Source organism: Urocitellus parryii, chromosome 6, assembly GCF_045843805.1.
Source record: "Urocitellus parryii isolate mUroPar1 chromosome 6, mUroPar1.hap1, whole genome shotgun sequence".
Lineage (NCBI taxonomy): Eukaryota > Metazoa > Chordata > Mammalia > Rodentia > Sciuridae > Urocitellus > Urocitellus parryii.
Genome location: NC_135536.1, coordinates 122269218 through 122292470, shown reverse-complemented (window position 1 = coordinate 122292470; position 23253 = coordinate 122269218). Strand labels below are relative to the sequence as shown.

General features: G+C 44.2%; 2 protein-coding genes across 5 annotated transcripts in view; both read right to left on the bottom strand.

The window, feature by feature from the left end:
• Positions 1 to 7750, bottom strand: part of Tubgcp5 (tubulin gamma complex component 5) — a 38651-nt gene extending 30901 nt beyond the window's left edge. For both annotated transcript variants that reach the window (XM_026400544.2, XM_026400545.2), the window contains exons 1-3: positions 7590 to 7750; positions 4982 to 5035; positions 4742 to 4850 (exon numbers count right to left, since the gene is read on the bottom strand). In XM_026400544.2, coding sequence (XP_026256329.1) covers positions 4742 to 4850; positions 4982 to 5035; positions 7590 to 7735 — 309 coding nt within the window. In that variant the 5' untranslated portion in view covers positions 7736 to 7750. The remainder of the gene's footprint in view (positions 1 to 4741; positions 4851 to 4981; positions 5036 to 7589) is intronic.
• Positions 7751 to 12349: 4599 nt separating this feature from the next.
• Positions 12350 to 23253, bottom strand: part of Fah (fumarylacetoacetate hydrolase) — a 36773-nt gene continuing 25869 nt past the window's right edge. For 2 of the 3 annotated variants that reach the window (XM_026400522.2, XM_026400524.1), the window contains 3 exons: positions 22122 to 22223; positions 21222 to 21339; positions 12350 to 12548 (listed from right to left, as the gene is read on the bottom strand). In XM_026400522.2, coding sequence (XP_026256307.1) covers positions 12469 to 12548; positions 21222 to 21339; positions 22122 to 22223 — 300 coding nt within the window. In that variant the 3' untranslated portion in view covers positions 12350 to 12468. Of the gene's footprint in view, positions 12549 to 21018; positions 21095 to 21221; positions 21340 to 22121; positions 22224 to 23253 lie in introns of those variants that run through there. The other variant, XM_026400523.2, reaches the window with a different exon arrangement.

Below are 23253 nucleotides of genomic sequence, written 5' to 3'. Positions count from 1 at the left end.
AAAAAAGATCAAAGCTGGAGGATGTTTGTTTATTTTGGTAATGGGGATTAAATCCAGGGGCACTTTACCACTGAGCTACAGCCCTAGTCCTTTTTATTTTGAGACAGGATCTCGCCAAATTGCTGAGGGCATTGCTAAATTGCTGAGTCTGGTCTTGAACTTGGCAATCCTCCTGCCTCAGCCTCCCAAGTTGCTGGGTTACAGGTATGTTCCAGAGTTCAGCAGCGGGTGCTAAGTCTAAACATTTATGTTCTCCTAGAAATTCATGTTGAAATCCTAACCTCCAGTGATGGGATTAGGAACTGGGGCGTTTGAAAGCAGAGCCCTACTGAATGAGATAGTGTCCTAATAAGGAAGGCTCTGGGAATCCTTCAGCTCTTCTGTCAGGTGAGAGCACAGAGAGAAGATGACTAACTGTAAACTGGGAAGCAGCCTCACCACATACCAAATCTGCCACGGCCTTGACTTATATTTCTACCCTTCAGAACCACGAGAAATCAATTTCTATAGTTTATAAAAGCCACCTAGTCTATGGTATTTTGGTATAGCAGCCTAAATGAATTAAGACAGAGGACTTACATTACCCAAGTGAAAAACTTACTATGAAGTAATAAAGATAGGTATACAGAACAATGAAACAATTCAGAATCCAGCAATACATCTTTACTTCTGTGTGTGTGTATGTGTGTGTATGTTGCTGGGGACAGAAACTTGGGCATGCTAGGCAAGTGGCCTACCACTGAGCTACATCTCCAATCCCTATTCTTATATTTAAAAAAATTTTTATTTTGTTTTTGAAAAAGTGCTAAATCAATTTGATAGACAGATGATAACCTTTTCACAAATGGTACTGGGAGAATTGTATAATCATATGTAAAAAAGAAAAGAAAAAGTTAATTTAGACCCTTTTCTCACAACATATACAACAAATTAACTCAAAATGGATCACAGACCTAAATGCAAGTGCTAAAAACATAAAACTTCAAAGTTGATGGCTTTGGGTTAGGCTAAGAGTTCTTAGATAAAATACCAAAAGCATAAGCTATAAAAGAAATTAACAAAATGTACTCCATTAAAATTATAACCTTTTTACTTAAAAAAAAAAGACTTAACAAAGTGAAAAGACAAGTTAGAAACTAGAGGAAAATATTTATAAATAATTTTTCTGATAAAGAACTTGCATGGAAAATATGTAAGCAATTTGCAATTCTGATAAGACAATAAAACAAAATAATCCATTTAAAATTGGGCAAAAGACTTGAATGGACACTACAGGAAACATACATTTGGCTAAAAAGCTCAAAAGTTCTTGAAAAGATTTTCAACATCATTAGGTATTAGGGAAAGGTAAATCAAACCACAATGAGATAGTACTACATACTCCTAGGGAGTACTATATTGTCTCTCAAAATGAGAGACAATAACAAGTGTAGGAAGGATGTGGAGAAACTGGAACCCTCATACATTTCTAGTAGAAATGTAAAATGACAAGATAACTTTGAGAAACAAGTTAGCAGTTTCTTAAAAGGTTAAATCTAAGCTTACCATATAAACCAGCAATTCAAACAAAAAGGAATGAAGTCATATGTCCCACACAAAGTACCCCTGGTTTCAATCACCAATACCAAAAAAAAAAAGTATTGGGGATGTGGTTTAGTGGCAGAGAAGATCTGGGTTCAATTCCCAGGACTTAAGAAAAAAAAAAAAGTTAACCTGGTCTTACTGTAACATTTTTTACTTTATAAACCTCTTAAATTTTTCTAATGGACTGTTTTGTAGTGACACTTAGCTTTAAAACACAAATATAGTTCACTACCTTACAAAAGTTTTTTCTTTCTTTATATCCTAAGTTTTTCTTTTTTTTTCTGTTTCTATTTTGAGAGGGTCTTAGCCTCCCAAGTCACTGGAATTATAGGTGTGTATCCCAATGCCTTCAAGGTCAACTTATTATTTTTTCAGTGGGGGGTACCAGGGATTAAACTTAGGGGCACTTGACCATTGAAGCACATCCCCAGCCATATTTTGTATTTTATTTAGGGACAGGGTCTCATTGAATTGCTTAGCACCTTGCCGTTGCTAAGGCTGGCTTTCAACTAGCCATCCTCCTACCTCAGCCTCCCCAGCTGCTGGGATTATAGACGAGAGCCACGTGCCTGGCTGGGTCAACTTATTATTGAGGAAATAAACTTTTTTCTATAAATGTAGTGTAGCCTAAATGTCTGAGTGTATAAAGTGTACAGTAGTGCACAATCATGTCCTAGGCCCTCATTTTACTCACCACGCACTCAACTTATATACTCAGAGCAATTTTCAGTCCTATAAGTGCCATACATGGCAAGTGCCCTAAAGAAGTGTGCCATTTTAAAATTTTTATACATATTTCTTCTGGACCTTTTCTTTGTTTAGATAAGTTTAGATACATAAAAAACATCATGACAAGTTACCTACAGTACACACACTGACATGCTGTACAGGTTTATAGCCTACAAACTATATACCATATCACCTATGTGAGCAGTAAGACCGTACCACCTAGGTTAGTTTATTCTGCAACACTCACACAATGACAAAACTACATAAAGATGCATTTCTCAAAATGCATCCCTGTCACTAAGGGACAGTGACTGTGTTTTAATTTAAATTAAACTGAGATTGAAACATTTGCTGTGTTGGAATGGGGATATTAATAATACATATTGAAAATGGTCTTCCATGGGATAAACACTGCTTAGGACATAGTACGTGTTACAAAAAGGCTTGCCATTACTTTTATTATTCATATTATAGTGTAATGACACCTAAATTATTCCGTTCTACAGTGTTATGGTTTGTTTCTTAATTGTCCCCTAAAGTCATGTGTTGAAGGCCTGGTCATCTGCCTATGGGGTTTATGGAAGGTGGTGGGGCCAAGTAGAAGGTAGTTCGGTTATTAGGGGCATGCACTTGAAAAGGACACTGGGGCCCTAGGCTCTTCCTCTCTTTCTCTCTGATTCCTGGCCACCACAAGGTGCGTAGTCTCCTCTGTCAGGTGCAATTTGCCTATCACATACTGCCTTGCTACATGCCCAAAGGCAATAGAGCAACTGATCATGGACAGAAACCTCTGAAACTGTGAGCCAAAATAAACCTCTCCTCCTTTAAACTGAATTTCTCAGTTTTTCTGAGAAAATTTCCACAGCAATAGAAAGCTGACTAACACATAAAGTCTACTTAGAAAGTAAAATTAGTCAAGGTATCTAAAAAAGATCTACCTCCTCTTCCCAAGTGGTCCTTAGACTAAAGTGCAGAGAAATGCATTTCTAGTCCTTAGGGCATGGATTCAAAACACTTCCACTCCCTCTTTCTTCCTGAAATACCTTTAGAACCATTTCCTTAAACTGATAAACAATTTTTTAAAAATTATATAAAAAATTATCTAAAAATTATCTAAAGCTCTCTCTCTCTCTCTCTCTCTCTTTTTTTTTTGTGGTGCTAAGGATCAAACCAGGGCTTCAAGTGTACCAGGGAAGCCCTCTACCACTGACATCTCGGTCTTAAATCTCTCTTCTGTATGATAACAATTTCCACAGTGTTAACAAATAAGAAAGCCTATCAATAATAGAAAATTCATCAGAAGTTATTGTGAAGATTAAATGAGTGAATAGGTGAGCAGTAAAAAGGTTAACTGAGTAGGTATAGGTTGCTTAACCCCTTAATATCCCGCATCGCCAATGATCCTTGATGACCCTAGATGGGCTCCTGGCAGATACCTATTTTTTAAAAAATATTTTTAGTTGTTGATGGACCTTTATTTTATTTATTTGTATGTTGTGCTAAGAATCGAACCCAGTGTCATATATACCAGTATGCTAGGCAAGCGCATTACCACTGAGCCACAACTCCAGCTCCCCCTATTAAACCCTGCTAAGAAGAGTGTGTCTGCCAAAGGCTTGGACCATGCTCTATCAGTGTGACCACAGTTAATGCTAACAATGTGAATTAATGTAAATGTCCGTTTCATGTGCCAGAGGCCCTCAGTTTGACTTCTGGGGGGCTGGAGTCTGAGTAGTTAAGGGAAGCCATATGGGCACTGCATGCTTCCAAGACCGACCTCAATAAAAATCCTGGACACCAAAGCTCAGGTGAATACCCTGGTTGGCAATACTTTACACATGTTGTCATGCAGTTACTAGAAGAATTAAGTGCATCTCTGTGTGACTACTGAGAAGGGACACCTGAGGCTTGTGCTGGTTTCTACTCTACGTACCTTGTCCCTTTGCTGAGTTTATCCTGAATCCTGTCACTGCAATAAGCCATTAAAAACAGTGAGGGTATCAGCTTTTGAGTTCTGTGAATCCTTCTAGCAAATCATTGTTCTTTTGAGGCCTAATGACACACTATCAAAGTGTATCTGGCATCTACTAAATAAGAATACGCAGTTGTTACCAAATGCTGAGAAGCCATTTGGAAGTTTTAAGATATCCAGAAAGTGCTATGATTTGTACCAATCGTGGATCTTGATAGCCACAGAACGTTGAAGGCAAGAAGATGAATAAATAAGAACATGCTTTTTCTTTTCATAACAAACCTGAAGCAAACTTATTTGATGGCAACATTTAAGTCAACTTCTAGGAGATCACCTTCTAGCTAGTGGATAATACTAAAATAGAATGAATGATTAAATATTAACAAAAATAAGCTGACAATAATCAGATTGAAAAAATGTGAAATATACAATGGAGACTCATAATTGGAAGCATACCTTTACTTCTTTTATGCTGGGAAGTGATGAATTTAGAAATTCCTCAGTTAATTTCTTCCAACTAGCAGCTTTGCTGAGATCAGAATGAATAATAAATTTTTCATAAATTCTAAAATATATAAAAATATATTTTAAAATTCACTAAAGGTTATAAAGACATTAACAAGAAGATTAATAAGAAATTCACATATTTCTGAATATATATACCTATATATACACATACATATAGAACCAACTTACCCTTCTATTGTCTTTTCTATTTTGTGGCTGTTGACATCCAAGAAACGATGAAATCTAATAAAGATAAAATGTGATTTTTTTATGCCAATTTTGTCATACAGCTAAGAAGAGTCACCTCATAGCTCTCCATATCTCCATGTATGCTATATTTTGCTATACATTTCCAGCATGCACCTCTATCATCACTGCTCCACCATCAGGCAGGCAAACAATCACAACGTCTGAGAGAATACTCAGGCATTCTTTCCTCAGGACACAGGTGCACTCTGAGCCTCCCAACCCCGTCTTCTGGTTCCTTTGTCTTCACAAAAGGCCCTATGTCTAAGTGTCTAAGTCCAGTAAAATACATTCTTTATCAGGTATTCCTGAAAAAAAAAAAATTTCTTTTTTGGCACCAGGGATCGAACCCAGGGACACTTAACAACTGAACCACATCTTCAGCCCCTTTTAAATGCTTTTTTTTTTTTTTAAATGGAGACAGGGTCTCAGTAAGTTGCTAAGGGCCTTGCTAAATTGCTGAGGCTGGCCTTGAACTTGCCTCAGCCTCCTGAACTGCAGGGATTACAGGTGTGCACCGCCACACCCAGCTTGTTCCTGATCTTTATAATGCCAGAGTGAAGGCCAGTGAAACTTAAGGACACCTTCCCTGATTTTTTATTTTTATTTTTTTGAGAGAGAGAGAGAATTTTCAGCGGACACATCTTTCTTTGTATGTGGTGCTGAGGATCGAACCCGGGCCGCACGCATGCCAGGCGAGCGCACTACAGCTTGAGCCACATCCCCAGCCCTGAGTGATATTTTTTAATGCACAAAACAAAATGCAAAGAAAACCAAGTGTACTGAAATATAGTTATCAAATTCTAAAAACTCTATGATCTATTAACAGATCTATTTATTGATTAAGTCAAAGATCTAGAAATAAGTCCAAGATCTATCATTAAAGTAACAACAAACAATATTTAGAAATACGTGCAACAACTATAATATGATATGAAAATAATATGATTTCTACTGGTGACAAAGTCATAGATAAACTGATACCACTAAGGTTTGTTGTCTTTGTTCGTAATTGACGAAAAAATTGATGAAAAAAACTTACTTTTCAGTCCCAGGTTAGTGTGATTTTTTTTTTTTTCCTCATCTGAATTCACAAATACCTGAATTCTCTTCAGACTCTCAGGTTAAGAATCCCTACTATACATCATAATGTTACTAACTTTTGTCTTTGTCTTTCTTAAGGATAGAGGGTATCCCTCTTTCATTTCTGACTTTTTAGGGCTCAGAAAATGATCACAATTTTAACAATATAAACATGATCCATTCATTTTTCTTCTATTAAAGCACCACTGCTTACTTAAGTCTGGTTTTCCACTGTTTAATAGCAAAGCCAGCAATCTGTACTTAAAAGTAGATTCCACTATTTAATAACACATCTAATTCTATTCCAGTAAATGGCTGGGTGTAACACCACTTTACCTATTATAGTTTAGTTCTCAACCTATAAAAGAAAATAGTAACTTCTTATGTCTCTCCCAATTCAAAAATTATGATTATTTGTTCACTGACATTTAAAATATTAACGGAAAAATTTCTTGGGAGGCAGCATTTAAGTTTCTGTGCTAGATGAGCTATTTCAAACTTTGCTATTTTTATAAATTACATTTAAGAAATGAGTTTGTTTCATTTATTTATTTATTTATTTTATGTGGTGCTGAGGATCAAACCCAGCGCTCTACCGCTGAGCCACAACCCCAGCCCCAGATATGAGTTTATTTCAGAAATTTGACTTGCTTTATATGAATCTGAAAGCCCTCAATTCTCATAAACCAAGTAGGTAATTTATGTAACATTTTGAAAAACTATTCACTATTTAAGAAGATTTTTGTTTGTTGGAGGTGAATCTCAGTAGTAGAGCTTGAGCTTAGCATGTCCGAGGCACTAGTTTCAGTCCCCAGCATATAGAATTGTTCTTACTGAAATTAAATAGAGTGTTAACATTGACATTCTTTTAGCAATAATTCCATTATGGTAATGATCATAACAGTATTGTCTAATTTACATTTTCCATAAAGGAAAACTGGAGATGCGACTCCACCTATCTAAAATGTATAAATCTTAAGAACTACTTATAAGAGAACCCATAATCAAAAACTGTAGTAATGACTTAACACAGGATGTGCCAATAATCATTCTGGGTTGCTTACATTCTAGCTGGAGATGGAGATGTGGGAGACAACAGTAAACAGCTCCAAAATTCACTTACCCATCCGTTCAAAACAATTATTTTTGATGTGCAGCGTACTGCGCTAAGCGCGGTGCGGACAGCAGGGAAGAGAACAGAAGCAGACCCACTCGCTGGAAGCGCGACCAATGCTAACGGGGCCGACACTTCACGACCCATTCACCGTTTCAACTGCGTGTCACCCGCGAAAGGGACCCAGGAGACAATTGGGCGCCGCGCAACAGCAGCCGCAGTAAGCAGCAATGCCCGCAAGGGTTCCCCTAGAGGGACGCGCCCACTCCACCCTCCCACGGTCCGGCCGCCCAGCCGCACTCACCGCCGCGACCCTGCAGGCGGCCCCGGCGACGGCGGGCAGCCAGGACCTACCTGAAGTTGGACCAGGCGAAGTTCAGGGCCAGCTGGAAGTTGGGATCTGCCTCGTCTTGGAGGCCAGACACACGCCGGATGAGATCTCGCACGTCCCGCTCTTGCTGTTTGTCCAACCGGGTCCAGGACGGCACCAGGCGGGCCATATCCCAGGCGTTCCGGCGGCGCCAAGTCTCTACGAAGTAGCAGACGTTCTCGCGAGAGTTTGGCTCGCGCGTGGCGCGGCGCCTACGCTAGGTTGATAACTTCTCGCGAGAATTCGCGCTCCTTTGGTATTGGTTCTTGGAGCTTTCTTTCTTTTCTTTCTTTCGTTCTAGGCTCGAAGGTTTTTTGTTTGTTTGTTTTTTTTCTTTTTTCTTAATGTTGGCGCGTCCTTAAAAGGGGGGCACCCGAATGTGCATGTTCTAGTCGCCCGCGGTAAATTTTAAGTGTTCCCAAAGAGTCGTTATTATTAGTAACCAGATTAATAAGGGTCTCTGCCCATCTTGATTGATGGCTTAAATTCTGGGGTATTTTGACAGCAGTCAAGTTAGTTTTACAGTTCGGCGTATGATTCGCACCTTCATATCTTATTGCCATGACCTAGCTAGTTGCTCATCCTTCTCCAGCTTTCAGTTTCTTCTACTATAAATGATCTTTCCCTGTCATCATCCACAAGGGCCACGCTCCATGGTCTACATATAGCAGGTGTTAGCAAAGCGGATTGTCTTGGCATTCGCGCTGAGTGCTGTAGCCTGGCTCCTCCGCTCTCCTATTCTTTGGCTCTAGCTCCAAAGTGGCCAGAGGCAGATTTCATAATCCTATCTGGCTAAAGGTGGAGAATCATCTTGTGTAATGAAAAATGTACCTCTAAGTTACTCCCCTTAACTGCTGCTTGTAACCAACCATTCCAAAATCTATTCCATATCTTTTTTTTTTTTTCCTCTTTTGGGAATCTACTAGGTTTTCACGTAGCTCATTGCATCTCATTACTGTAGCAGTACATAGCTGATATCATGTAAAACGTAGACTGCACAATTGCACAAATGCATAAGAAGAAAATTGTAGGGTAGAAATGATTCTACTCATAGGAATTCATACTCTCTCCCTGGGCAGTGTTTTCTACTCCAGTTTCAACTATCAACCCTATGTTTGTAACTCTCAAATCTGTATGTGCAACTGTGTATTTCTTGGCAATCCAATCCATAATCTAAATACTGCCTGTATATCTCCCCAGATCGGTGGGTTATATGTATGCATAGATAGTAAATTTATTATTTGTTTCTTTCTTTCTTTTTTTTTTTTTTTTTTTGATACCAGGGATTGAACCCAGGGGCTCTTCCCTCCTGATTCACATCCCCAGCTCTTTTTTATATTTTATTTAGAGACAAGGTTCTCCCTGAGTTACTTAAGTTGCTGAGTCTCACCTTGAACTTGCAATTGTCCTGCCTCAGCCATCTGAGTGCTAGGATTACAGGCATGTGACACTGCACTTGGCTTATCTGTTTCTCTTACTAGATTTTTAGACTTCAGCACTAGTCACATTTGGGAATGGATAATCCTTTCTTGTGGAAGGCTGTCTTGTGATCTGTAGGACATTTACCGGCTTCTTTGGCCTCTACTTGATTCTAATATGACTCTTGCCAGCCTCCTGTGTGAAAACAAGATGTCTCCAAACATTGAAAAATGTCTTCTGGAGGCAAAATCACCCCTAATTAAGACCCACTGGCCACAGCATATATTTCAAACTCCTGAGTATTTAGAATTTAGTATTCAGGGATTTTCCTGACCTTGCCTTATCTAATATGCTTCATCTTTTTTCCAAATACTCCTATTCCACAGAACTATTGAAAAGTCATTTTCAAGGGTAAGAAAACTCAATATCATAAAAGTGGCAGTTCTCTTCAGATTAATCAGTGTAGTTTCACTCAATCTGCAAAACAAGCTCTAGGTGATCTGGCCTCCTGATAACCCTTGACTTTGAGTCCTACTGTTTTTTCCTTCAGGCACTTGGAGATAATCTGCAGGGAGAAGGAAAAGTCAGCAAAAAGATCAAGGTTGCTAGGACAGCTGTGGCCTTGAGAGGCCTTGCCCTTGAGAGGTCACCTGTCTAAAGTCTGTTACTGAATGCCCAGTGGTTAAGGCAAGGCCAGAGGGAGATCCTCTGCAGATGACTGGGGTGTTGGATCCTTCCAAGGCATGTAGTTCTGTAGGCTTTTTTTTTTTTTTCTGTAGGTTCTTAAGTGACCATATGCTGATAAAATTTCATCCCCATTGCAAATCCAAAGTGATAGAAAACACTGAGACCTGGTGAGGGAAAGTCCATGTTATTGAGTCCACGTATAGCCTCAATCCCTTCCACTATGGCCACTTTGTTCATGGTGCCATTGAACAAACCCACAGTGGACAGGGAAAGAGCTGTGGCACCCAAGACTGGATCACCTCATCCACCTGATAACTGAGAACTGCTTCTGCAGTGGATGCCCTCTGGCTGGCATTTAGTGGGCAGGCTTCCAATGTTGCACAGTGAGGTAAGCATTGAAATTCTCCTTCTGAGGATGAGTAGAAGCTCCATACAGCATCCTCATCTGCCACAGACACTCCAATACCAGAGGTCTTCTGACTCTTTAGGCCTAAATGGCAGAATATCTTACGCCATAGTACCGACCTGTTCTAGAGCCCTTTGCTACTCTGGGCCCCATTCAAAACCAGCAGCAATATGACACACCCAGCAAATGTATCAGATAGGCACACAACATGTTCTATGCATTGCCTCAAAAATCCAAAGAGACCCATTAACCACTAAGCCTCTTACTCCATGATGGATTATGCAAGGTGAAGCCACACATTTCTCATCTTAGAGGGATATCCCAACATGTCCCAGGCTGCTAAAATTAAAAAAAAAAAAAAAAAAAAAACCTTGTGTGGCAGCTCCCTGAGATTCCACAGATGTTGGAGGGGGGTTCCGCTTCTGGCCAGCATGTGTCCTTCAGTGCTTGCTAGTTCCTACTCATAACACAACAGCCATCCATGAAATTCTGTCAAGATGACCAGGGACCCATAGGACATGACAACATACCTGGAAATCTCTGAGGTAATGCAGTACAAGTGTACCATACTTTCCTCAGAGACAAAAGTGAATGAATGTCTTTGATTATCTATATTGATTGAGATACAATAGAATGAATTTTTTCAAGGGGTTCTTAAGCTTGTGTTACACAGCTTGATCTAACAAAACTGCTTAGTCCCAGCCCCAGACTATTTAATTCATATCACCTCTTTGCTTTCTCCTTTAGCTAGGCTGGAACTATGGTGTGCTGGTTGGAGTTCCAGTAGCCTCTTTGTGTCACCTGCCGAAGATGGCAGAGCATAAGAAATATCTTTAATGACTTTGTGGAGCTGCTATACCAACTCCCTAATCTCCCTAACCCCAGATGCTTTCATGTGAGAGAGAAATACCAGCATCCTTGGTATTCCTTAGAAATGATAAGCAAGTTTGGTCCTCAGGGTTGATCCACATTCCTGGAACACTGTGCCCTGGATATCCATCTGGCTTGCTCCTTGACTTCCTTCAGCTCTTTGACAGTTGCACTAAGAACCTAAGGTGTCAAGGCCTTCTCTGACCAGCATACCTACAATAGCCTGCATATCCTCTAATATTCTATTGAATTTACCATCTGCCCGACCACATACCTTTCCCTATTTGTTGTCTATCTCCTTCCACTAGAATGTAAGCTTCCCAAGGGTAGGGGGTGGGCTATTCCAGTAATGCTGTGTCTTTTGTCCCTAGATCAGTGCCTAACACATAGAAGGTGTTCAATAAATATTTGTTGCATGAATGAATGGATGACATGACCTAATGTGCAGGCCCTGCATCCTCACCCATCTGCCCTGGTGTAAGGCTCATCAGGCCCAACAAAGGTCACTGCTGGGTATCTTCTCTCCCTGTGGTCACCCAGGAAACAGGTGAGGACCCGGGCTGTCTGTCTGCAATGAGTGGGGCAGAGAGAGGGGGCAAGGCTCTCTCCTGGCTCTGGTGGGCTCAAAAGGAGGAAAGCTACCCCATGGTTCCTTCCTCTCCCATCACAGTTCAGAGGTGCACCGAGGACTGGGGATCCTTCCCAGGGTTTATCACATGATGACAGCCACAGGTTCTGGAACCAAGTCTGTGCCCTTTCTGTGCCTAGATCAGTTAGCCCCAACAGATACTGGACACCTAGGAGTGCTGTGATGTGCAACTTTACGTATCAACTTAGGCTACAGTTCCAGAAATGTGATCAAACATTCTACATGTTTCTGTGAAAGTGGTTTTTAGATGAGATTAACAGACTGAGCAAAACAGAGGACCCTCCATAAAGGAAGAAGGCCTTAAGGGAAAAATTACTGGTGCCCCAGGGAAATAGGGGATTTTGCCAGTCAATCCACCCTGCAGACTTTGGACTTGCCAGCCTCTAGAATCACATGAGCCAATTCGTTGAAGTAAATCAATATCTCTCTCTCTCTCTCTCTCTCTCTCTCTCCACATACACACACACACACACACACACACACACACTCATTCACACACATGCATCTTGTCAGTTCTGTTTTTCTGGAGAACCCTGACCAATTCAGGAAATACTGGGCGTCCTGGGATCTCTGATGAGAAAACTCTATCGTGAAAAAGAGTCAATGAATGGACACCTCCTAGGAACAGCATGCACCCTGGCCCACTGGATCAAATCAGGAGTATGACGGACGCCACTGGGCCTACTGCAGTGCAGGCCTTGGAGCATGGGGATAAAACACTGTGGCTTTATTCATTCCTGAATGAAGAACAGATCTGCGCCACAGAGGGAAGCCTGTTACCGAGGTCTGGAGGGGTGGGGGGGGGCCTTTGCTTCCAGGATGGCAGAGCGCCTCATGCAGGCGAGAGAGCAGGCAGCACTTTTCCAGTACACTGGCCAAAGCCGATGCGGTGACCGTTCCCCTGGCAGTGTCCTATAACAGATGAGGACAGGATCAGAGATGGAGCCCTGGCCTCACCCAACCAACACCCAGGCAGCTGCAGGGCCGGTCAGCACAGCTAGGCCCATTCAGGAGAGGACCATCAGAGTAACCAACACAAGTCTTCACAGATCAATAACCCTCCCCAGAAGCTGGAGAGAGCCAGGCAGGGGGCTTAGCTGGAGCTCTGGGCCCTCCCCACAGATGCAGACACCCAGAGGCACTACAAGACTCAACAGCTTTCCTGACAGTGACCAACTCTCCCCACATGAGTTTGGATTCATATCCTAGGTCTGCCAATTAGCCTGAAGCTAGACTGCCCATGTTCAAATCCTGGTTTTACCTATTGGGCCTGAGACCCTGGATCCCTCTAGACCTCAGCTTTCTCTTCTGTGAAATAGGCCTAATGACAACACTCACCATACAGGCTTGCTACAAAGGTAATGAGCTCACACAGAGAAAACTCGGAATAGTGCCTGGCCATAGTAAAGGCCTACAAAGTGGCAGCTATTACAACAGTAACAAGCTGGGTGACTAGGGGCAATGTGGTTATTTGTTAATTGTACTGGGGCTTGAAACCAGGGGTGCTTTACCACTGAGCCATCTCTACAGCCCTTTTTACTTTTTTTTTTTTTTTTAAATTTTGAGACAGGGTCTTGCTAATTGCTTAGGGCCTCAAGAAGCTGCTGAGGCTGACCTTGAACTTGTGATTCTCCTGCCTCAGCCTCCCAAGTTGCTGGGATTACAGGGGTGTAATTACAGCAATGTGTCCTCTGTGCCCAGCTTAGAGGTAATGTGTTTTCCCTCAGAATTCAACCCCTCGTCTGCCAATAGAAACAATAGTCCTAACCTCTCAGGGTTATGAGGACCTGAAATATTTGGGTAAAATTCAAAGTGAAGCATCTAAGACAGGGATGTTCAACAAATGTTAACTTACTTCATTCAGTTCCACCTCAGTAAGAGTGAGCTTGCAGCAGAGAGGAAGAAAAGCTGTCCCTTGAGGGTCCACTCAATGGGAGCAGCCGGTTTGGATAAGATAGAAGAGAGATGCCTACACAGTGCAGAGAGGGCAGCATAGGAGGACAGCGGAGCAGAAAGGAGAGGACACGCGAGCTCTCGACCTGTGGGTGGGAGTTCACTGGATGGGCATGGGATGCATTGGTTGCCTCTGTTATGTAAGTGGTCATGTGGGGCCCCCTGGGAAGCCCGCTTACAAAGGGCTTCAAGAAACCATGTTAAGGGGTTGAGGCCATCCTGAGGGCAGGTGGGGAGGGGGAAGAGTCTTCAGCAAGACAGACCCATGGGTCTAGTCAATGCAGAGGCTCTCAGACTCCTGAGGAAACACGTCTCAAGGGCCCTGGGCCATGCAGAAGCCAGATGAGGTGGTACCAGAGCAGTTCTAAGACAATGACCACCAGGTCCATGGGAGGGGTGCCCAGACCTATGAAAATACCACTAGATCCCCTCTCCCCAAATTGGGAGCTGCACCTTCTGCTACTCCAGATGAAAGGGAGAAAGCGCAGTTACAAGATCCCAGCAGTCAAAAGAAGAAACACAAAGCACCCTGCTGTGAAGCCACCTGCACACAGACTGAAGGTACAGTGGGGTCAGTGATGTCCTCAGGCAGCCTTCCTGGCCCCAGAGAAAAGGCCTTCAGGGTGTCGTCAGCACCACCTGCCAGCTCTGAGGCTGCTTACCCAGCCTGCAGAGGCTTCCCTGGGGGGTTTTGGTCCTGAGGCCCATCCCAGCCTAGCCCCTTGCCCTCTCAAGATTCAGCACATTTGTGCCAGCCACTTGTGGCCCAGGGCATCCCATGACCTGTACACTGACACTTAATACTCAGGGACACCCTTTGTAGGGAGCAACAACCTTGCCTATTCTATTTTTATGTCACTCTTGGATCTCAAACTTCACAAATTTCCATATCAGTGGGGAAATTTTAAAAAGGTCCATTAGCTAGGTGATGTGGCACAATCCTATAATCCCAGCATCTTGGGGAGGCTGAGACAGGAGGATGACAAGTTCAAGACCAGCCTCAGCAATTTAGTGAGGCCCTTAGCAACGTAGTGAGATCCTGTTTCAAAATAAAAATCAAAAAGGGCTGGGGATGCAGCTCAATGGGTTAAAAAAAAAAGCCAATTAAAGCAAAACTGACTCTTGTCAGTATTCACTAAACAATATCAAAGAGCCTTCTTTCTGGCATGCTGCAAACACAGATGGGATGTCCCCCTCCTCCAAGCCACCATCAAGAAATCAGCATTGTTCCTTGTTGGACCAGGAGTTACACTGGCACTGCTGCTTCCTCTAAGACCTTGATTGCTTCCAAGATGAAGGTACATGGTGAATCAGCCAATCACCTTTCAAAAAACCATTAGGCAGACAGTCATCCTCCCACTTCCCAGTTGGCACAGCAGGGAGCTTCTCCATCTGGGAACTAGTGGCATTTCTTTCTGATGAGGGTCTGTCCTGTGCTCTGTAGAATATTTAGTAGCATCCCTCATCTCTACCCACTGGATGCCAGTGTCCACCTCTGTGCCAACCAGAATTGTTTCCAGATGTTGCCAAAGTCCCCAGGACAGCACAGGTACCCTCAGTTGAGAATGCTTGTTTTGAGAATGAAAGGAGCTACCCTCTGCACATACTGAGAAGGAACCTCAGAGTCCTTCCAAGTCCCCCACCTGCTGTGCTCCAATCCAGAGGGAAAGCTAGGGAAAGGCGCATTCAGCAAGGGACAGAGCCCCAAGTGGGACAAGGACAGGGAAAGTGCACACCCAAGCCAGATCATGTAACTTAGTCCCAGCAAAGGGGAAGACAGCTCTCTTGCTTCCCTGGGGTGGGCTCCATCAACTCTGGAAGTGAGAGGTCAAAGTGCACCATCTCCTCTGGAAGCTAAGCCTATCATGTCACTGGCCCTTCCTGGATCCTGACCCTGCTCCCCACACCATCTAGCAACAGGAAAGGGAATCCACAGCAATAGCTGTTTTCTAGCTTTCCAATATGCCCCACCTGCCAGTGTGTCAGGGTGCAGACCCTCACTACAAACAGTGGGGGAGACGCTGAGGCTCAGAGACACAGGGCCAGCCCCAGGTGAATTAGTGGCAGAGCCAGGATTGAAACTAGGGATTTCTTTGCCACTAGAGCTTCAGGGGAGTCCACCTGCCTTATGCTACTAAATAAAACAAAGGGAAAGATCTGGGAGTAGAAATGGGAAAGTTTTGCATCCCTGGGGAGGTAAAGGTGGTGGGCTTTGAATTCCAAAGGAGCTGGACTGCATTCCACGGCTGCCATTGGCTAGCTGTGTGATTCTGGTCAGCTACTTAACCTCTCTGGACCTCCAGTGGCTCATACATAAATGAGATCAATGGTACTATGGGAATTAAATACATCAAGTGATATGCACAGTGCCTAGCACATAGGAAATATGCCACCATGATAAATCCTTGTTATCTATGCAATTGTCTTCATCATGGATCTTCTTTTAGCTAAATAGCTTGCAGATAGACTTCTGGTTCAAGATAGGGATTTGACTATACATTAGCTGTTTCCTTTTCTCTTATACTCCATAGCAATCTATGGAAGTACAATACAAATAAAAGGGAAAAGTCTACATCAATGCTAGAGAGAGGAACAGAAATCCTAAAGAAGGTGGGACTTGTGTGGGGCCTTAGGAAGACATGAAGGATCCAGAATGGTGGGGAGGGGAAGGTGGGACAGGTGTATGACCTGGGCAGAAAGAAGAAAGTGTACAAGTATCTGGAGTTAGCAGAGAGCTCTCCATTCTATAGATGGAGGAGGCCCCCACCCCAATAGTCCGGTCAAGATCAAAGTGTGGAATTAGACATCATTGGTTGAGCCAGGTTTTGGAGAAGGAGAAGGGCAGAGAAAAAAACATAACCATGGTCTGATTCTTTGGGACTCCAAAGCAAGAAAAGAGAACAAGACTACCTCCTACAGTCGCCTAGGCCACTGTCCCTGGTCCTGGATGAAGATTTGCTGCTTCTACACCCTGGGACTCCTGGCTAGTCTTGTTGAGCAGTTCTATACCAAGCATAGCAAATAGCAATGATGGTGAGAAATTGAATAAATGGAGACACAGAGGCAGACAGGGTGGAATATGCATTTCTTAGGGAAAGAAAGAGGAGATGCTAGGATATGTTTTCCACTTAATTCCAGATACCATAACTATCTACATATTGAAGATCTGAAGGACAGTGAGAAAGGCATATATCACACAGTCCAAGCAGTGCTAATGTCCCCAGAACATGTTCTTGCAAGTCATAAACTGAACACCAGATGGGGCAAGAGAGCAAGACTGGGGATTAGATGAGTTACATCCAAATACTTGGATTTTTGTTGTTTAAGTTCATCTTCTGTTCTGCTGCCCATTTTATGCTTTCTGGACTCCCTCAGAAGTGAGAATCATGCTTCACCCTTTGGAGAGACAAGGTGTGCGGTGGTTAAGAGCACAGGGCTTGGAGCGACCATCTGGGTTCAAATCCTGGCCCTGCCATTGACCATCTGTGTGATCCTGAGTGCGCAAAGCTGTCTGGGCCTTGGTTTCTGCATCTGAAAGAAGGGGATGGCGAGAGTACCTGCCCCATGGAGGTGTAAAAGGGACCACATGGGAAGCACTCCAAGGGCAAATGCTGCATGTGTCACTGACGTCAGTGGGCCATTAGAAACTGATTTGGGTAATTGTCATCCACAATGATAAAGCAGGAAAATGATTAGGTGGCCATACAGGCACTGAGCAGGTCCAGTCAGAGAAGCAGGAGTAAAGACTGGAAATAGATGAAAACACTGGGTACAGCTTTCAAGAAGGAAGGCGGCCGTGCAGGGTCAGGTGCCCAGAGAGGCCATGGAAGGAGGTAGCAGAACAGTCCTTGCAGCAGGCCACCTGTCCTGCCTTGTCCTTTCCACAGGTGGACACAGCCTAAGAGCCTTGTTGATTACAAGCTGAAAGAATGAAAGTAGACATACCTACGATGTGGCTGGCCCCTGCAGATGCTCAATAAATACAGTTGATCCTTGGTATCTGCAGGGGGACTGTTTCCAGGACCTTCTGTTATGGTTTGGCTATCAGGTGTCATACTCAAAGCTCATGTTAGAAAAATGTAGGAATGTTCAGAGGTGAAATGATTAGATTATTAGAGAGATTAATAATGGGTTAATAATTTAAATGGATTACTGGGTGGTAACTACAGGCAGGTGGGGCCTGGCTAGAAGAAGGAGGCCACTGAGGGCATGTCTCTGGGATTGTATTTTGTCCCTTGCTTCCACTTCTTGCTTCCTGGCCACCATGAGCTGAGCAGCTTTCTTCTGCCATGCCCTTCCACCTTCATGTTCTTCTCACCTTGGGCCCAGAGCAATGGAGTCAGCTGTCCATGGACTGAACCTCTAGAACAGTGAGCCCTTGATAAACTTTTCCTCCTCTAGGTTGTTCTGTTCAGGCATTTTGGTAACAGTAATGAAACCTAACTAATAGCCTTGCTACCCTTTTGATACCAAAAAATCTATAGAAGCTCAAGTCCTTTACATAAAGTTGTGTAGGATTTGCATATATCCTACACAACCTTCCATTTAAATCATCTAGAAGACATAATACCTAATACAATGCAAATGCTATGTACATGGTTGTACTGTATTGTTTAAGAACTAAGTCCGTAGATGTTTTGAGTTCATATCCTTTTCTCATCTGATTCTATCCGATTTGCTGAAAGAAGGGGATGGTGAGAGTGCCTACCCTATGGAGGTGTAAAACGGACCGCATGGGAAGCACTCCAGGGGCAAGTGTAGCAAGTGTCGCTGATGTCAGCGGGCCATTAGAAACTATAAGGAATAAGTCCATAGATGTTCAGGGCAATTGCAATTATTTTTCTGCATAATTTTAAAATATTTTTTTAGTTGTAGATGGACACAATATCTTTATTTTATTTACTTATTTTTATGTAGTACTGTACAGGGGGCTGGTGCAAAAGCTCTGCTAGGATTTCAGCCATGATTGGATGGTGGTCTAGGGCAGGTCAGTTGCACAAAGAGGGCAAGGCACCTTAAAAAGATGCTCAGGAGGCTATGCTGATGAAATGGGTCCAGGGATCGAACTTAGCATGCGTGGCAAGCGCTCTACCACCAAGCTAAAACTCCAGCCCTTTTCTGCATATTTCTGATCTGCAAATGGCTGATTTCAATTGTGAGGCAACTGTATGGTTAAACTGGAATAAGAAACGCTATGAAAATAATAGGATAAAGTTAGTATTTACTGATTAATCCTGGGCACCATTTGTTGCAGCCTTCAGCTCTGCCTGCATCTTTTCTGACAAATCCACTTTGTTTAATCTACTAACCAAGAGCCTTGCTGAGTACTCATATGCAGGTGCCATTCAGTCTAAACCATGCCCTCCATGTGCTCTGTACTAGGCTGAGTTATGGCCCCCAAAGACATTAGGTCCCAACTCCTGGAATCGGTGAATCTTATCTTACATGATAAAAGATTTTGCAAATGTGATTAAGGATCTTAACATGAGGTATCTGGGTGAGATCTCAATCTACCATAAGTGTGTTATGAGCAAGACAGAGGGAGATAGAAGACAGAAGAAAGATGCTATGGTGATGGAGGCAGACTAGAAAGATGCTGTCACAGTCAACACATGCTGGTGACCCTGGGAGCTAGAAGAGGCAAGGACAGAGGCTCCCCAGAGCCCCTGGAAACAGTGAGGCCCTGTCAGTGTTCAGATTTCAGACTTTTTGCCCTTAAGTACTGGAAGAGAATAAATTTCTGTTGTTAAGCCATGAAGTTCATAGTTATCTGTTATTGCAGTCACAGAAAACTTCTAGGAGCACAGAAACTGATGCATATACAATGACTAGAATTCCACCCTGTAGGTGAATTGCTTGCAGAGAAGATAGACTGATTCTACCAGAGCGACCAGGGAAGGCAATTACTGGGCAGAGCCAGGGTGAAGCCCCGGGTTTACAGGCAATGAGAAAAGCAGTTCTATCACCACTGTTATGTATGAGAATGAGGCTGAGCAAATCGGACAGAATCAGATGAGAAAAGGATATGACTCAACAAAACAGGCAAAGGGGAACCAGGAGAAGATCTTGAGCAAAAGAGTAACAGAGGGAAAGCAAACATGAAGACTCATTTTTAAAGCCCCAGGAGCAGGGTGGATTGCAGGGGGCTGGTGCAAAAGCTCTGCTAGGATTCCAGCCATGATTGGATGGTGGTCTAGGGCAGGTCAGTTGCACAAAGAGGGCAAGGCACCTTAAAAAGATGCTCAGGAGGCTATGCTGATGAAATGGGTCCAGGGTTCTAGTCACAGAGCAGGCTGAGAGCAGGATATGGAGCATGAGCACAGGGGATGGCACCACCTCATCCCTGAGGGCTGCTTTATAGGGCAGAGCACAACACTCTGATTCCTACTCTTTACAGAGGGATCCCACTGAATATGCCAGGCCTTCTAAGAACTGGCTTCTGGAAAACATGGCAATGACAATGAAGTCCTCGACAAAGATCATCTCTATTTTTAAGTGCTTACTATGTAACATGCACTTTGTTATGTGCTCCAGATATACTGAAGGCATGGGTTCTGCACAGGTGCAGTGGCACAGGCCTGTAATCCCAGTTGTTAGGAAGTTGAGGCAGGAGGATCACAAGTTCAAGGCCAGCCTCAGCAACTTAGTGATACCTTGTTGCAAAATAAAAAGGACTGGGGATATAGAAAGAAGAGAAAGGAAAACAAAGAAGAAAAAGGAAAACAAAAACCTCCCAAGAATTGGGGTTCTGAAGCTCAGTGGTAGAATGCTTGCCAAGCATGAGGCCTTGGGTTCAATCCCTAGTCCTGCAAAGATAAAAAAATATTGGGGTTCTGAAGATTGGCTGCCAGAAAGGGAAAACAAATTTCATTATTAACTGGCTGCAAGACCTTGGGCAAGTTGTTCAGTCCTGTTATACTCCATGGTGTCATCTGTAAGATGGTGCAGGTATGACACTGGGGTAAAGCCCGGAAGAGCAGACAATCCATTTGTCTTCGTCAGCACTGGAACCCCAGGATGGGGCTTGATCAATGTCTACTGGAGGAATAAACCAGTTTACATAATTCCTGCAACTCTGCTGTGAGGTTAAGCATTGTGATATTAATTCCATCTTAAAGATGAGGAAAACTGAGTCTCAGGTAAAATAACTTGATGAAAGTCACATAGCTAGTGGGGACCTGAGAGTCTTTTTGATTTTCATGAGTGTGCTGCTAAGCACTAAGGCACCCTTCCTCACTATTAATACTATGTGAAGGGTAAATGCCCACCTCCCAAGAGCTATGCAGCACCCAGCCACCTGGGAACAGATTGCTAAGATGTCTCAGTCACAGCTGCAGCTCTAGCCTCCCTGAATCCCGTCATTGATCATGGGCTCTGCACCAGGCATTTGCTGCCAGAATAGGAAGATACCTGCCTCTATGGAGACGAAGCAGAACTGGTCTTTCTGGTGGACATTCACACTTGAAGCCCCTGTTAGCAAAGCACCCAACCTGCAGATTCAGAACCTGGGAATGACAGAGTCAGAGCAAATGAGGACAGATGGCACGGTGGCCAGATGGGTACGTCTCACAGTGACAGCAGTGCCCGCAGGCTAGGAGAGAGACAAAGCCCGCTGAGCCTGGCAGCCCTTACCTGTTATGATGACTTCATCCCCATCCAGCAGGAATGTCCTGGTCTGCCCCTTCCCCAGCTCTATGGCTTTCGTTCCCTTCCAGGACAGCTCCAGCATGGAGCCAAAGCTTTCTGGCTCCTTCATAAGGGGAAGGAGGAAAACAGGTCACAGGAGTTCTATACTGGTGGGATGTGAGCTCTGGCGTGGACTGTGCTTGGTGAAACCTGGGAGCCCCAGGCAAGGGCAGGGAATCTGATGATGGTGACCCTGCCTCAGCTTGGAGGGACCATTGCAGAAACATCCTGAAGTCTCCACATACCACCTGTTCATCCTTCCCTCTAAGGTCCTCACTTGTCCAGGACCTGACTCTGTGAATCCCTGGCCATGTGCTGGGTACCTCCTTCAATGCACCTCCCAGCTCTGGAGGACGAAGCTCAGGAACCAGAACACTGTAAAGCACAACACCCTCCCACCGGGAAGAGACCTCCCACGTGGCATGGTTAGGAGAGAGACTGGCACACATATCACCCTGTGGTTTGGTCCTCATCTCTAAAGGTTCCCTGACCCTATACCAGGCTCAAAGAGGCACAGGGAAGGACGAGAAGGGCAGCAGTGTGGCCACCTCCTCCTGGGCAGGAGCAGAGTGAGACAATGACAATAAAGACACCGTGGCTATCTCTTGACTCTTTCCTCTGGATACAGAGTGCCAGAGCCCCATGTTCATGCCAGTCTCTTTTCAGTCTGAATGTGGAAGAGAATTTCCTCTGTGCCAGGGAAAGAGGAGGTAGGAGAAAGATGGGGTTGTGAGGTCTGCCCACATTGGGCTTGAATCCTATCTCGATGGCAAGCTGAAGGCTCTTGGTCTGTGTGGAGATGAGGATGCTCTCTATGGGTGGCCATCCATGCAGCCGGAGACTCACCGATCCACTGATGGTTCCAGAAGCCAAAAGGTCCCCAGGCCGCAGGTTGCAGCCGTTGACTGAGTGGTGAGTGAGCTGCTGCAGCATGGTCCAGTACATGTGCTGAGGGAGAGGGACACCGGCAGGGTGAGCAGATGTGGGCATGCCTACTCTCCATAGCCTTCCCTGTCCTGCCCTGCAGGCTCCCCAGCCACTTCTCCAGGCTCCTTATAGAAATGACATGCTGTCCTCCTGTGGAGCTACCCAGGACAAGTCCCACTGCTCCTCCATCTCCTGCACTAGACCCAGGTTCTGATCCTGTATGATCTCATCCCTCCCCCACCACCTTCTCCAAGGCCACCTCCCAGTTCAGCCCTCTGTCTGTCATGGGCCCAGAGCCCAGTGCACACAATCACTCTCTTCCTTCAATGCCCTAGAGCCCTGCCCTGAGGCTTTAGTCCTCCCCACAGCACAGAGTTTCTCTGAGCATAGGCCTCACATTCGCGCACCCAGGCCTTGGAACCAATGCCAAGTCCTGGAGGCAAATGACCCAAACAGATGTCAGAACAGGCTGCAAAGGAGCACCAGGGGAGAGGGGGCCAAGGTGTCATGGGCCCCTGAGATGCTTAGAGGCACAGCACAACTGTGCTTCTGCATGGTTACAGCCTTTAGGGTGTGACACTCCTACAGCCACATAGGCAGGCAGAGTGAGCCTCAGAAGCAGATTCCTGCCTGGTAGCTCCCTCACAAGGAACCCCCTTCATTTCTTCTTGTAGCCTAATAAGCCCAGGATAGTCTTAAATTAGAAGGGACTCTACAGGAAAAAGGATCAGAGGATCTTCCAATGGTCAACTTCCAGAGATGCCCAGCTACGTTAGTCATAGGGAAGTACAACTGAAACCACCACCCCAGAACCGCTAAGAGGAAAAGGCAAAGACACCTCGCTTTGGCCAGGATATAGAATAGCCAAAGTGCTAAAATGTTGGAAAACCACCCTGGAAAACTATTCAAAAGGGCTCCTAGGAGCTGGGGATGTGGCTCAAGCAGTAGCGCACTCGCCTGGTATGCGTGGGGCGCTGGGTTCGATCCTCAGCACCACATGAAAATAAAATAAAGATGTTGTGTCCACTGAAAACTAAAGAATAAATATTTT